Consider the following 13424-nt stretch of genomic DNA (forward strand, 5'->3'; position numbering starts at 1 on the left):
TGACGTCTGTGCCAATTGTACAGTCTCACGCATGATGACGAGAGCTGTGCAAGTGTTCCACCTAGTGGTCAGAGAACGATATGTCCGCAAGACACCCAACTTGCATAAAGAGAAGAGCGTTTATGACTTCTTTACGTCAGTGTAATAAATCATATTATAGATAGATAGATAGATAGATAGATAGATAGATAGATAGATAGATAGATAGATAGATAGATAGATAGATAGATAGATAGATAGATAGATAGATAGATAGATAGCTCAAAACAGCGTTCGTTTAATCATAAACTCTTAAAATACATGCCTAAAAATAATCCAGGATTATTCAAGTGAGCGTTTCAGTTCATGAATTGAGTTGGTTGCTGTGTACATTTATCCTAATTATTTCACCCAAACTCTAATTGGAGGGAACCACGTATTTCTTACCTTTATCTCAAAGCTATCCTGTTTCACAAGGACACTCATCACAATTAATCTCATTGGCCTGGACAAGCAGCCACAGCTTTGCCTTTAGGGACAATTAACAACGTCCCTGCCAATTGCTTTCAGTGGCACTTGCTGTATCCAACACAAGATGTCCCTTGACTATACGTTACTAAGCAAAGGCTGATTTGGTTCAAGAAAGGTGGGGTAACAAAAAGCAAGCTGGTGCATGTAGGATGGGGCTGGAGGCCGGGATGGTGGGGGAGGAAAGTAATGATAGTGGTTAGGGGATTTTGCCCCTCCCCCAATCCCCAATTGAATGCATCAACGGGTACAGCTGGGTCATGTTTTAAAAAAGCAACTTGCCACCTACATTTGTATAGTCTTTGTCTCCAAACCCTTGGAACTTACCTAGAATGTAAATTTTGACTAACAGTTGCCAAATAAATGGTTGGAAGGAGGAACTAAAAAACTATTTTTCACATAACATGGATGTATACTTTGGAGCATCATGTAAATACTATGGAATATATGGCAATCTTAAAGTACCATGATGTCATAGTAATTTTTTTTTTCTTTTTTTTTAACAAAGTCTTTGTCAATGTGAGATTTAGGCTACTGTCTAAATTAACAATCCAACTTAGTTTACAATTTATCAAATGACTATAATAATAATAATAATAAAAATCTTAGGCTATAGGCTAAAATCTTTATTTTGCATAATGTTCATTTCTTAAAGATATCGATTTAATTTGCGTGTGTTATGAGATAATCTTTGATCCGGATCACATAGGACTCGTTTCAAGTTTGAAAATACGTTTAACCTTTTAAGTCGGCTCTCGTAACCCTTTCCATCCCTTGCCTTTTAAAGGCTACATAGCTTAATGTGAAGTAGCTGGTGTGCAACAGCTTTGGTTGCCAGTAGGCGGCAGAAAAGGACCTTGAATTTTAACGAGACGAGTGGACGACTAATTTGAATGGGATACGCTTCACTTGGTCATATCTACTAAGAACTCGTGCAGAATGTAGGTCTGCGTATTGCGCTGATATAAATGTTAATGAGGATATAGAAAAATTATTATTTTACCTAAACTTAAGTATAACATGGGACGTGTTTTAACTGTGATTGGTCCTTTTTAATTATCCGTAAAGCGTTTTAGTTTTTAAATTACGCTGTCATTTAGGGGGAAATGACATTGATCGTAGATAAATATTTAAACTGGATATTCTTTGATTCGGGAAGTTTTAAAATCTCTGCACATTTGGTAAGATTATTTAATACATCTTTAAAAATGAAAAAAGTGTTAACTTATTTGAACGACTGTAGTAGGCTATCCGAGGCGGATCTTTTTAACTTTTAAATGTGTTAACCACCTTTTGCTACTGTGTTTCATTCAGGCCTACTGCATGTTTGAAAATGCTCACTTCCTCATTTCCTACTCATCACCAAGTTAGTAAGTACATACTAACTTACTTAGTATGCCACCTTACTTAGTATGCCTGAGAAATGTAGCCGCTGTGCTATTTGTCAGTTTAGACTTGCTAGTTCACTGAATTTCAGTAGCCTACATCTTGACATGCATTAACACGTTGGGTTTGAAAGATTGGCCTCATGCTGTTGTCACATACCAGTAGTGGTGCTATCAAACACTCAAGCTGCTGCTTCAGTGAAGGCTGGTGGAAAGCTGCCATCCGGTCTAGACTAAGCAGCTCCTCTCTTATCACGATCAAAGCACATGTTTGCATTGAAAACTGCGAAATATGTGAGAGATATGCATGGCATGAACTGGTAGGACAAAATGTGAGCTGAAATATAAAATCCAAATACCACCTGAAATGGTATTTGTCAGTATTTTCATACAAGTTCCTGTTTTCTGAGCTGTTTTTATTTCATGGAATCATAAAAGGTTGAGGATTTCCAAATGTCTCTGAAGAAAAAAAAAACCCTGCTTTTTGAAAGTCTTAGACCGGCTGAAGGATATGAAAGGATGGCTTTTACAATTTTTTTTAATTACTTTTAGCCTTTTCAGAATGCTGCAAATTAATCAATTACTTTGTAGAATTATGCCATTTTGCATTTCTGATGTTTCCAAGTGTAACATCATAAATCAGGGTTATTCAAATATTGTCCTGGAGGGCGAATGCGCTGCAGAGTTTAGCTCCAACCCTGATCAAACACACCTGAGCATGCTAATCAGTGTCGTCAGCATCATAAGAAAAATCACAGGTAGGCGAGTTTGATCAGGGTTGGAGCTAAACTCTGCAGCGCATTGGCCCTCCAGGATAAGATTTGAATAACCCGGTCATAAATCATTCTGTAGTTTGGGAGGTTTACTTTTAACCACAAAACAAATCTGTTTATTTTCATACACAGAAGTCTTAAACTCTTAAATTTCTCCTGAATTGAAGCGTCTCATGAACTACTATGTGGATCAGATGTTCTTGGAGACAACACAACAAAGGAAAGGCATTATCAATACATCTTTACATTTTTCTAGTTACACCTATTTTGCTCTCACAAAATGAACAGCAAAATTATGTGATTTTGAAACGAACAAACAAAAAGAGGTTTAACTCACAAAATAAAAGTTAAGTTTATTGTTGAACAACAAACTCCACACATACAACAAACAGGCCAAGGTAAAACAAATAATGTAGACAAAAAGTCAAAAGAAACCAAAACTCCTTTTCTTTGGCCTAGCCCTCCCATACAAAAACTAGTTTATGGTACAACTAAAGTTCATACATAAAATTTACTGGAATGCTCTGAGTTCAATGACTGGTGATTTTATACATGTTGCCTTTATGTTGAAATATCGAGACATGGTCAAACAAGTAAAATTTCCATAAAGAAGCACCGTTTTGGTCACAGGAGATCATGATAAAGTGGCTGATCTCTTCACAATATGTACAAAAATATAAAATGTAAATAAAAATACAAACAAATCCTTATCTTAAGCATTTTGTTGTGAACGCTGAAAATCTGAGTTGTGGTCGATTCTCTAGAAAATTTTTAATTGGGGGTCGAGTTGGTTGACATGGATGAAAACTTGAAAATGACCATGTTTTATGTATTTGAGTCCTTTATGCCACTGGCTCCAACATTTTGGGTTAAAGCAGAGGCGTCTACACCTGCTCAGCAATGTGAAACAATCCTCTAATCATCTGTCTTCTGCTTTTTTGGATCAACATCATCCTGAAAAAAAAAAAGGTTTTATTTAAAATGATTTACTTGTACTTTCAAGATACAATAATTCAGTATTCTTTAGGTAGCAATTCTTGAGTGTACCTCCTCATCTTCATCATCATCTTCAGCAGTCCGTTTTGTTCCTCCGCCTAGCTCATCATCATCGTCGTCATCCTCGTCCTCTTCATCACCTATAGAAGTTGACCAGTAGCCACATGATTAAAACAAATTAATTTGTCACATCCTGAAAAATTTGAACAGTGTTGCACCTACCCTCTCCTTCCTCTTCATCTTCCTCATCCACCTCATCATCCTCTTCATCATCAATTTCAGGCTCTCCATTTTCTTCATTCTCCTTTTCACAATTTAGAAAAGGTAATTGTAAAATTGCATAATCCCCATGGAACACTCAAGTAGTTTAATAGAGAGGTCAAGAACACTGGCAAGCATTTATTTACCTTTCCATTAGTGGCTTCTTTTCCATTTTCCTTTTCATCAAGGAGCTTCTTCTCCTTCAGGTCCTACATTTAAAAAAAAAATATTAAAAATAATAAAATGTGCTTTTAAAAAAAAAAAACATTTAACTTCGTAAGACTGGAGCCATCGGACTCCAATAGACAGAGTCGATGCAGATTACGACTGACGTGAGCAAAACGCCCCCTATGCGCACAAATTTAAATTTCATCTCTAATGACGCCCCTCTGACATTGACGCCTCAGTGGCTGCAGCAAACGAATTTAGTTGTCCATCAACGACTCCTGCTCCCGCCTCTTACCGAGTGAGCTCGCTTGTAATCTGACACTTAAGTGAGATTCGGCTGCTGTGGGTATTGTATCCAATAAGCAACCATATTTTGGCACGCAAGCGAAAACTTACAACGCGGCCCCGAAAAAAAAGAGAAGCTTAATACACAAATCAAGGAAGATAATTCAAAGCCACTGGACCGTAGTTCAGCGAGTCAATGCCGAACTCGAATGAAGGACAAAGAAAGCATACGCATGGCTTTCACGATCTGTTCTTTCCGAACACTACCGAGTTCGGCACGCACGCCACCACCGTCACGTTAACCTGGATTTAGTTCGCGCAGTCGCAGAATTGACAAGAAACCGTAGGCAAAAAATATATATAAATAAAGTCATAAATTACATGATCATCATGTGCTCTTTGAATTTGCGTTGACCGCTGTCTTTTCAGTTAAAGCATTGCAAAAAGCAGTTAAACGAGCCTTCGCCATGCAAACATTTTCATTAATTCGTTTATATACTCTTCAGCCTTTAAGCCGTTTATCAACCATATCAACTAGGACCGCCCCCTTAAATTCACCGACGTCCCTGGCTTCAAACTAGTAAACCAACAAGCCCACGTTGCTGTCACACATGGAAAAATATCAACTCGTCGGAAATGAACAGTAGCTATTAGACAGATCAATGTTTGAGCGAGCATATCAACTGGAGGCATTTATGAGATTAAAGGGCTTTCGAGTAGCCTACGAGACGTACGGCACCACCACCACCACAGTATCTTAATACTGAACATCAAACGCTTCGAGATACCATTTCTGCACTCGTTTTTTTTTTAACCAGAAAACTTCGAAATTTGCGTTTGAAATCCGATGCACTGCAGCGTCCAAGTTCCGCGTCGCGTTCGGCTGCCTACATCAGATCAGTCGTTATTGGACATGGAATTAAACCCCAGCGGTAATTCGAAATTACTTGTAAATGTATGTGCTAATTTACTCCCATCAAATGTATGACCAATTCGTTTATTACTATACTTGAGATTTCCTATCGATTGATGCTTCAAGCTGCCTAGGCAAACTTTCAGCCCTGAAGCCATCGACCGATCAAACGCGTCCTAAAACCTGCCGTAATGTCTGTTAGCTACAAACTAACCGGTAATGAATGGGGATTTGGAAGTAGCCTAAACGAGTACTCCGAACAATTGTTGAACGAAAATGTACAGAAGCCATAAAAGCCATACCAATAAACAAATATGCAAATTGTGTAAGGTATTGTATAGATTCTAGATCTGAAATACGAAATACAAAGCATTACAGCACACATCGCCGCTGTTCAAAGGGGAACCGACACGCTTGTATAAACAAAGAACCCGCGCGCGCAGACTGTTACATTCCGGACAATGAGAAATTGCGTTTGAATGTGCTCTCATTCCTCACGCGCTAAAGAGCGCGTTACAAATGTATCCATTTGAAATTCACATTACAGTGTAGCAGTTTAAATCACTTAGAAAACAGTTATCACGTACTTTTTCTTGTTTACTTTTAATAATTCATCAACGATCCTTTCCGGTTACAGCCAAAAATAGCCCACGATAAATCTTAACTAAGACAAACGAAAGACAGAACATGCTTTTGAATGAGAATTTCGTGTATCCAGAGACATCTTTTCTTACCTTTGCTGAGATTTCTGTCGCGGAGTCAACCTTTGTGTCTGCCATAATTAATATTTTATATCAAATTTCAGAACGCAGGAAAAAGCAAGAATAATCCACCCGTATCCTCCAACAAACACTGTTGTAATGAAGGTTTCTTATGCCGACGGCATGTGATGAAGGAGGCTTTATTATATATTTGTGGGCGGAGCATAAGAGGCGGTCGGTTGTGTTTGATTGGTCAGCGGACTCAGGGGGCGTATTTTTAAGGCAATAGAGTGGAACAATGGAAAGTATTTCTAAACGTAAAATGACACACCCCCAGCCGGTATTTCACTAGAGAAGACACACCTCCTTACCTCCGCTTTCTCGCTACAAAATTCCACATTTCCTCAACAAAATACGTTGATACGACATGTTAAAACGTAAAGTCGTTACTCTCATCATTAATATCAATAAGTTAGCAAATGCCGTAGGCTATGTGTACGAACTGCTTAGACTTATTGACCCCTAAATCACCTCCAAACACAGCACCTACATTATTAATAGACAGCCAGTTACCATGCCGAAGTAGCACATTAAGGAAATGTTGTTTTTAAAGCATGTAGGGGATGCATTTGGGAAACATTTTCATGCCAGATGCAGCCCCTCCCCTTTCAGTGAATTTCGCACTAAACTTGGCACTACGAGTAAACGAAAAAACAGCTATTTTCACACACACACACACACACACACACACACACACACAAGACGAGAAAATACACACAAAGCAGACAAAACTTTATCAGACATGCTGTTATAGTTTCATAACCTCACACAGAGCAGGAAAGCCATATTTAGTTGATCAGATCTTTATTACTGAGGGGAAAAAACTAACCACACGATGTAAGACGGTGCAACCACTACCGTTTTATATTTATGTTTTAATGGAAATGCGTCTTCCTCAGGTTGGGCTCTGTAAACAATATTGTTTTAAAATAGTTAAAACACGTCTTGTGCTTTCATATTCGGGATGAGTCGCATTTAAACAAAGCAGAAGCCATAACCTCGCCGGCGAACATAGAGGGGAGGGGAATTTCGGATACTTCACCATAACCTACATTCAAATTCTACTTTGATGGCGAGACTTCTTGCAGTCGGACGCATCTCATTGGATACCCAGGCGATCACAACCCACAGTTGACGCTTTGGGCGAAATGATTGGATGACAGAGATGTCGAGAAAGAAATGACACACAGCGTGCGAGAAAGCCTGGAAAATGGATTCCAAAAGATTTCTGGCGCGGATGACTTTTTATGAGATCAAATCTTGTGGCGGCAGTGTGTAAATGAGTGAAGTGTAACACAATTGTAAAAAATAATAATAATAAATACTCACGTTCGACCTGGCAAATAAGAGGGATAGTAAATATTTGAACATGAATAATATGGAAGAACACTGGATAAAATGAAATCATTAATAACTTGGCACATCTCTTGGAAAAACCTGTTCCCACCAATAGGCCTACATATAGGTCATCTTGCTAATCTAAACATTTAGTAAAAAAAAACAGCCAAATTAAGTTTGCTTGTTTGTACAATCAAATGACAGATTCTCACCACTTACTAAAATAATTAACTACCCATTCTTGTCTAACATTTAGCATATAGATTTATAAATGTTTAGTGCCGAGTTTTATACATGTTATAAACAGTGTAAATATCTGATGTTATAATACTGTCAGTGAAAACATAACCTGCTTTTACCTTAGATCATCTAACTCAGATGAATGCGTCTGACTCTCTGAAGTTTTGGACAGGTGGAATCTTCTAGCAAAGGCAGATAATTGGCTGTGCGAGACATCAGGTAGACATTAGTAAGGGGCAGGGTCCAGGGTTATCTGGCTTTAGAAAACACATTTAACATGTTGTTCTTCTCCTAAAAAAAACCAAGGCATTATCCTCCTCAAATAAAGCTGTTTTTGTATTTGCATCCATCCATTTTTTTTTTCTTCTCATAAAAAGCGTACTGGAGACAGGAATGTGTTCCCTCTAGTGGAAAAAACATATCATAGCAGCTCCTGGCATTTTCTCTGTGTCTTACAGTGATAATATTAAACCGGTCTAATTTATTCTCTTATAAGTCTCTGTTTAATCTTTGCCCTCTTTGCTTTAATCTCTGCTTTCCTAGAAGAATATGGGTTTCTGAGAGTGGCATTGAACTTCCCCTTTAAGAATGTTTTGGAATAGAGATGCCATTTCCGCAAGGAAAAGGTGTTCATTTGAAAGTAATAACACTGGTCTGGTGTATTTTAGGCATAATGAAAGCAAGCACACTCTGCTGATCCCTAGCAGACAATTACTGTAAAGCAACAATTCTGTTAGAGGCTCAAAAAACTTCCACATAGAGGACAATTTTACTTGAATACAGTGATATTAATATAACACTACTAATATTGTTACTCTTTTGGGCATAGCAATGCATTGTAAACTACATGCTCTCAAATAATTTTTGTGTATACAATGATATTAGGATTAGAATAGTGTTATTGTTACCATTTTGGGCGTTATGATGTATTGTAAGTCACATGCTCTAAGATATTAATAGTGTGTTGTAAAGATATTTTGAAGAATGTCTCAGTGTACTTGGTATTGAATGTGGTCCAATGAAAATCGGATGGATACAAATAAACATGGCACTGTACAACAGCCAGAAAGAGAAATTCTGGACTCAAACGGTTCAGACTGGGTGAGGTGTAACCCAATTCTTCCTGTCCTTCCCACAAGAGTGTGAAGTCATAAATTAGGCATGGTGCCCTTGGTGAAATGATCGATAACAAGAGAGATAGGATGAGAGATAGACCTTTACTAAAAGCATGGCATTTATTTTTCTTTTTAAATAAAAATATATAGAATGTCAACAGGTGAACTAAAATAAGAATGTTAAACATTGTTAATAATAATTAATTTGTCTTATGAAAACCGTGGCCTCACATTACCCCATCTCAAAGATTTGAGTGTCAGAGTTTACTGTCTACCCAATGCAAACAAAGCATGATTGAACTGTTCTGAACGCCATGCTTTACAAACAACTAGTTTGTTCATGGAAGTGAAATAATCTACCATTTTTGCTGGATTAATACAAGCAAATACATAGGTATACCTTTGTACAATGTATGGCTAAACAGGTCTTGGAGGAGCAGCAACCTCGAGTATGATTCTCTTCGATCCTCTACATAATTTGTTAGCAGCTGCAATATCGTGGTCAATGCCAAGGCAAAATATCATGCTTGAATCCATGCCATCACCAGAGCCTGCTTTTCTATTTTCAAGATGTAGAAAATACTGATAGACCTTAAAATACACCAAATAATGTATTTTATTAAATAATAATACTAAAGATGTTTGTTATGATTAGATGTTCATATACAATTATTTACTCATATTTGATAATAATTAATAACTTAATAAAAAGGCCTACTGTATGCTTCAGAGATTTCTTAATTCACATGGGGTGGTGAATGTTTTATTAATGGAACATAAAAGAAATCATACATAAAAGGTTCAGGAAGCTTTCCCATCCTTTTAAAAAAAGAAGTTATTGTGTGTTTTGACAGTGAAATTAACTTGAAAAGTGAGTCGTGGGAATGATGCAATTGATATGTCTCAAATTTAGGACTTCAGGCAGCTCTTTTTGTACAGTAAAGCCGACTCAGTGTATTTATCCTGGGCTGTTTTCATGTCATATCAGTACTCTTTTAAAACATATATCTTCTAAATTCACACTGCTCTGTTTCCCCATTCTTTTATGTCTGAAGCAAAAGGGAAACACAGAAAGCACACAGAAAGCATCCTACAACAGAGGAATTAAACAGAGTGCATGTCCTCTCAAGATGCATTTTTACAAGCTCTTTCGAGTTTATATGCGATTTTAAAAATACAGTGGTCATGTGCAGGATGCTAAAAGAGCAGCAAAACAGGTGCAATAGCCAAAGGAGTCTGTTTGCACAGAAAAAACATTACTTCACTGGGACTAAAAAACCTGTTTTGTATGAACTCTTGAGGTCCATATCTGATTTGTGCTACTTGTTAACTTTTTTCCTTATCTCTTACATTTTGAATAAAGATAGGCCTATAGTAATCCATTAACACAGACCTTTAAGAAAAAGTCTGGTGAAAGCGAACATAAAAAATATAGGCCTGATTATAGACATTATGTCTATTATTTGTGGAAAATCCTTGTTCATACATTTTTGCTTATAGTGTGTACCCTTTTCATTTTTTTGAAGTGGTTGAGCTCAAATTACTTTATGGTCTAATATAAGGTGCAATAAAGGATTTGGAGTATGCAGCAAAAGCTAGTGCCTGAAGCTAAGGAGTTTTTACATAGCTGATCAGTGAAGCACACTAGCACACCTACAGTATATATTTAATGTGCTACAACTCATATAAATGTATCTTACAGGAGTGATGAACAAGTAAACAGTGAGCAACAGAAATAAACAGATCTGTGACCACATGATTCTTCACTAACATTACTTTGTAGTCTGAAAAGTAGAACCAAAAGTATCAAATTTATTATTGTCCCAAGAAAAATGAAAACATTTTTTGAAAGTCAAAGGCTGAATTTTGTTAAAACCATTATGATCTTATTTCAAAATATAAGTAAACTCTACATTTTCAAGTATGTCACATTTTTACACTTCTTCTAATAAACCTCTTGCAGAGATATCCTGATTCTCCCCCCTAATTTATTTGACCTCTTCTCCTGATTTAGCTAAACTGTTTGCAGATACTGCCCTCCTTTGTTGATCTGTCGCACATTGTCTGTTGTCTGGTAAAGTTGGCTCATTGCAGTCAGGGATGCTATTCTAACATTGAAAATAGTTCAGAGCAGAGTCGCTGAAATATTTGTCTGACTAGGACGCAACAAATAGTATCAAAATATGAACATTTCCCTCCACTGGACAAGGTTATTTTTAGGATATTGAAGAAGTCCTCTCCTCAGCTACAACACACATTGTGCAAATGACACTATAGGAATGTCACAGACATAAAGGCTGCATTGTGTATTTATTCATTAGTTTTAATAAGAAGCATTCACAGTCACATAGAAAACAAAAATAATAGAGAGAAACAGCGACTGGGCATCAGGGACAAGAATTGAGCTTATTATGCACAAGTCCTTAGAGCAAAGAGAACAATTTTGAGACTATATTTTTCAGTTTGTCCACAAAACCACATTTCCTCACAGAACTGTGTCACTGAAACTGAGACTCGGAGGCACGTTCTGCCCATCCAGCACAGTAAGAGTCAATTGGTGGCTTATAGTAACAGTTATGATGAGAATTGGGCAGAATATCAGAAAGGTTTGGGCCATTTTAGATACTGGAGAAAGGATATTACGGAATGCAAAAAGTATTGGAGCAAATGTATTCACTACAAATATATGCTCCCTCCCAACAGCTCAGGTCACCAACTGAGCTACGCCTGGTTGTTTCTTAACAACAAGGCAAACAAAAATAAAGAAAAAAATCATTCTCAAACTTAACCCTCTCTGATGCTCTTTGGTAGAATAAGCTGCCAACCTCCTGCCGAATTACTGAAACCATCACATATTTCAAAAAGCAAAAAAAATATTCTCTATATTTCTCCTGTTCTCTTGCTCGTTAATTGTCTAATAAACCTGACATTTTATATTATGAATATTGTTTGCGCATGAATTGCTATATTTCTCCTTTGTATGTATAAGTGTAAATGCAACTGTAATATTTTTCTGTTGTGGACACTGATACCATTGACAATTATCTGTCCTTTCAGATCAAAAATTAACATGGTCTCAGCTTGGCCCTCAATGCCATGTATAACTCTCCACGGCTCTCTCACATAGGGGAAATAATATTTAGGGAAAATAGTGTTTTTTTCTCTTTTAATTTTCTCATTTAAACAGTCAAAATATCAGAGAATATGATATTTAGTAATATTTTTAAATATATTATTCTTTAAAATAAATGTACAGGTGCTATTTACCAAAGGTTACTTTGTAGACACTGTTGTCTACTATGTATTTAACATGAAGTGGGGATAAATAATTTTTTACTAAAGCAAAGCAACATTCCTTGATCTAACTGCAGCAATCATACCTTGTTTGGAGCTCATTCAAGTGGGCAGGACTTGGACTTTGTTCTTGGTAATTTATTTACCTTCATTATGCACAGTCACCAGTTTATGCTGAAATGTTGCCTTTTCGTGATAGATTGTTATTTAATTCCTTAAAACAGTATGCAATATTTGACTAGATGCTTTGACTTTCATGCAATGATAAAACCCAAGAACAAATTAACAGTGACTAGCCAATTTAAACGGCTCTTCCCTCCCACTAACTCCCACTCTAGTGTCTGAGCCAATAAAACAAGCTGCCACAGGAAGAGCTATTAAGACTTGAAAAAAGGGGTTTTTTCCGTTACTTTTAGTGTGATCTAAAAGGCCCAACATTCATGAATCCATGTGTCTGTGATATCAGTACTCTAGCCTCCTCTTGTGGCCAGACAGAGCAACACATGAAGAAACAAGCCAGACCTCTTGCACAATGAACTGAATCTGACCATGATAACACCACAGACCACACAAAACAAACAGTGCTCATTTTTGAGCCAGGTGGAATCGTCTGTGAACTCAGTTGCACTTTGGCAATAAAGATATCAAGGGGGAAAAAGCAATTCCAATGAGGCTGGAATTCAGGCCTACTGCATTTATGGAAACTACTGTTAATATGCATTACAGAATAAGGCAAATAATTTTTACACTCTATAACAATCAAGTATATTATCATGGATTATTCAGTTTTACATTTGTAGTTTTACTAATAATTGTACTTAGAATTCTACATCCAACAAAGCAACATATTTTCAGAATGTAGTTTTTATAAAAATATGTGAATTCCCAAATAAAGTTTCAGTATATTTTCATGAGGGGAAAAATGCAATTTAGCTACGTTAAATTAGGTCGTGAAGGCCAAAAACTTGATTATTCATATCGTCAGTTATAGCCTATTACATAAAATTTTATAATATGGTAATGTTACTTATTATAAAAAATGAAAGCTGGCCGTGCTGAATTGGCATTTGCTTATGAACTCGTCTGTCCAGTCTTTTATTCAAAACTCTGTCCTGTGTTGCCTGAAATTGATCGATAAAGACAATTTAGTACCATCTAGTGTTATCTTTGTGATACTACATGAAAAGAACTAAGGCCCTAACCTAATGTATATGACGTTTAAGGGGGGAAATATATTTTTGTGCAAAAAGTTAAGCTCTCATGAACATTCATTTAATTCTATGCGCATTGTTCAAAAGACCGAGATCTCCAGCAATTAGGCTACTCAGTCTGGCTGTCTGTCTTTCCATTTAAATACACCTATGTAAAATGCAAAGTAGAAGCAGAAA

At 36.7% G+C, this 13424-nt stretch overlaps 2 protein-coding genes across 2 annotated transcripts in view; one reads left to right on the forward strand and one right to left on the reverse strand.

The window, feature by feature from the left end:
* Nucleotides 1-1642: 1642 nt before the first annotated feature.
* Nucleotides 1643-13424, forward strand: part of LOC127950737 (PEX5-related protein) — a 99907-nt gene continuing 88125 nt past the window's right edge. Inside the window, exons 1-2 of the mRNA XM_052547965.1 lie at nucleotides 1643-1688; nucleotides 1822-1877. The gene's annotated coding sequence lies outside the window, so the exon portion shown is untranslated. The remainder of the gene's footprint in view (nucleotides 1689-1821; nucleotides 1878-13424) is intronic.
* LOC127950739 (prothymosin alpha-B-like) lies at nucleotides 2993-6190 on the reverse strand. Its single transcript, XM_052547968.1, has 5 exons — nucleotides 6023-6190; nucleotides 4069-4131; nucleotides 3884-3965; nucleotides 3713-3801; nucleotides 2993-3619 (listed from the first exon to the last, which is right to left on the reverse strand). Exons 1-5 carry the CDS (start codon nucleotides 6065-6067, stop codon nucleotides 3581-3583), a joined length of 318 nt encoding a protein of 105 aa, XP_052403928.1. The 5' UTR covers nucleotides 6068-6190; the 3' UTR covers nucleotides 2993-3580.

The sequence above is a fragment of the Carassius gibelio genome, chromosome B2 (assembly GCF_023724105.1).
Source record: "Carassius gibelio isolate Cgi1373 ecotype wild population from Czech Republic chromosome B2, carGib1.2-hapl.c, whole genome shotgun sequence".
Classification (NCBI taxonomy): Eukaryota; Metazoa; Chordata; class Actinopteri; order Cypriniformes; family Cyprinidae; genus Carassius; species Carassius gibelio.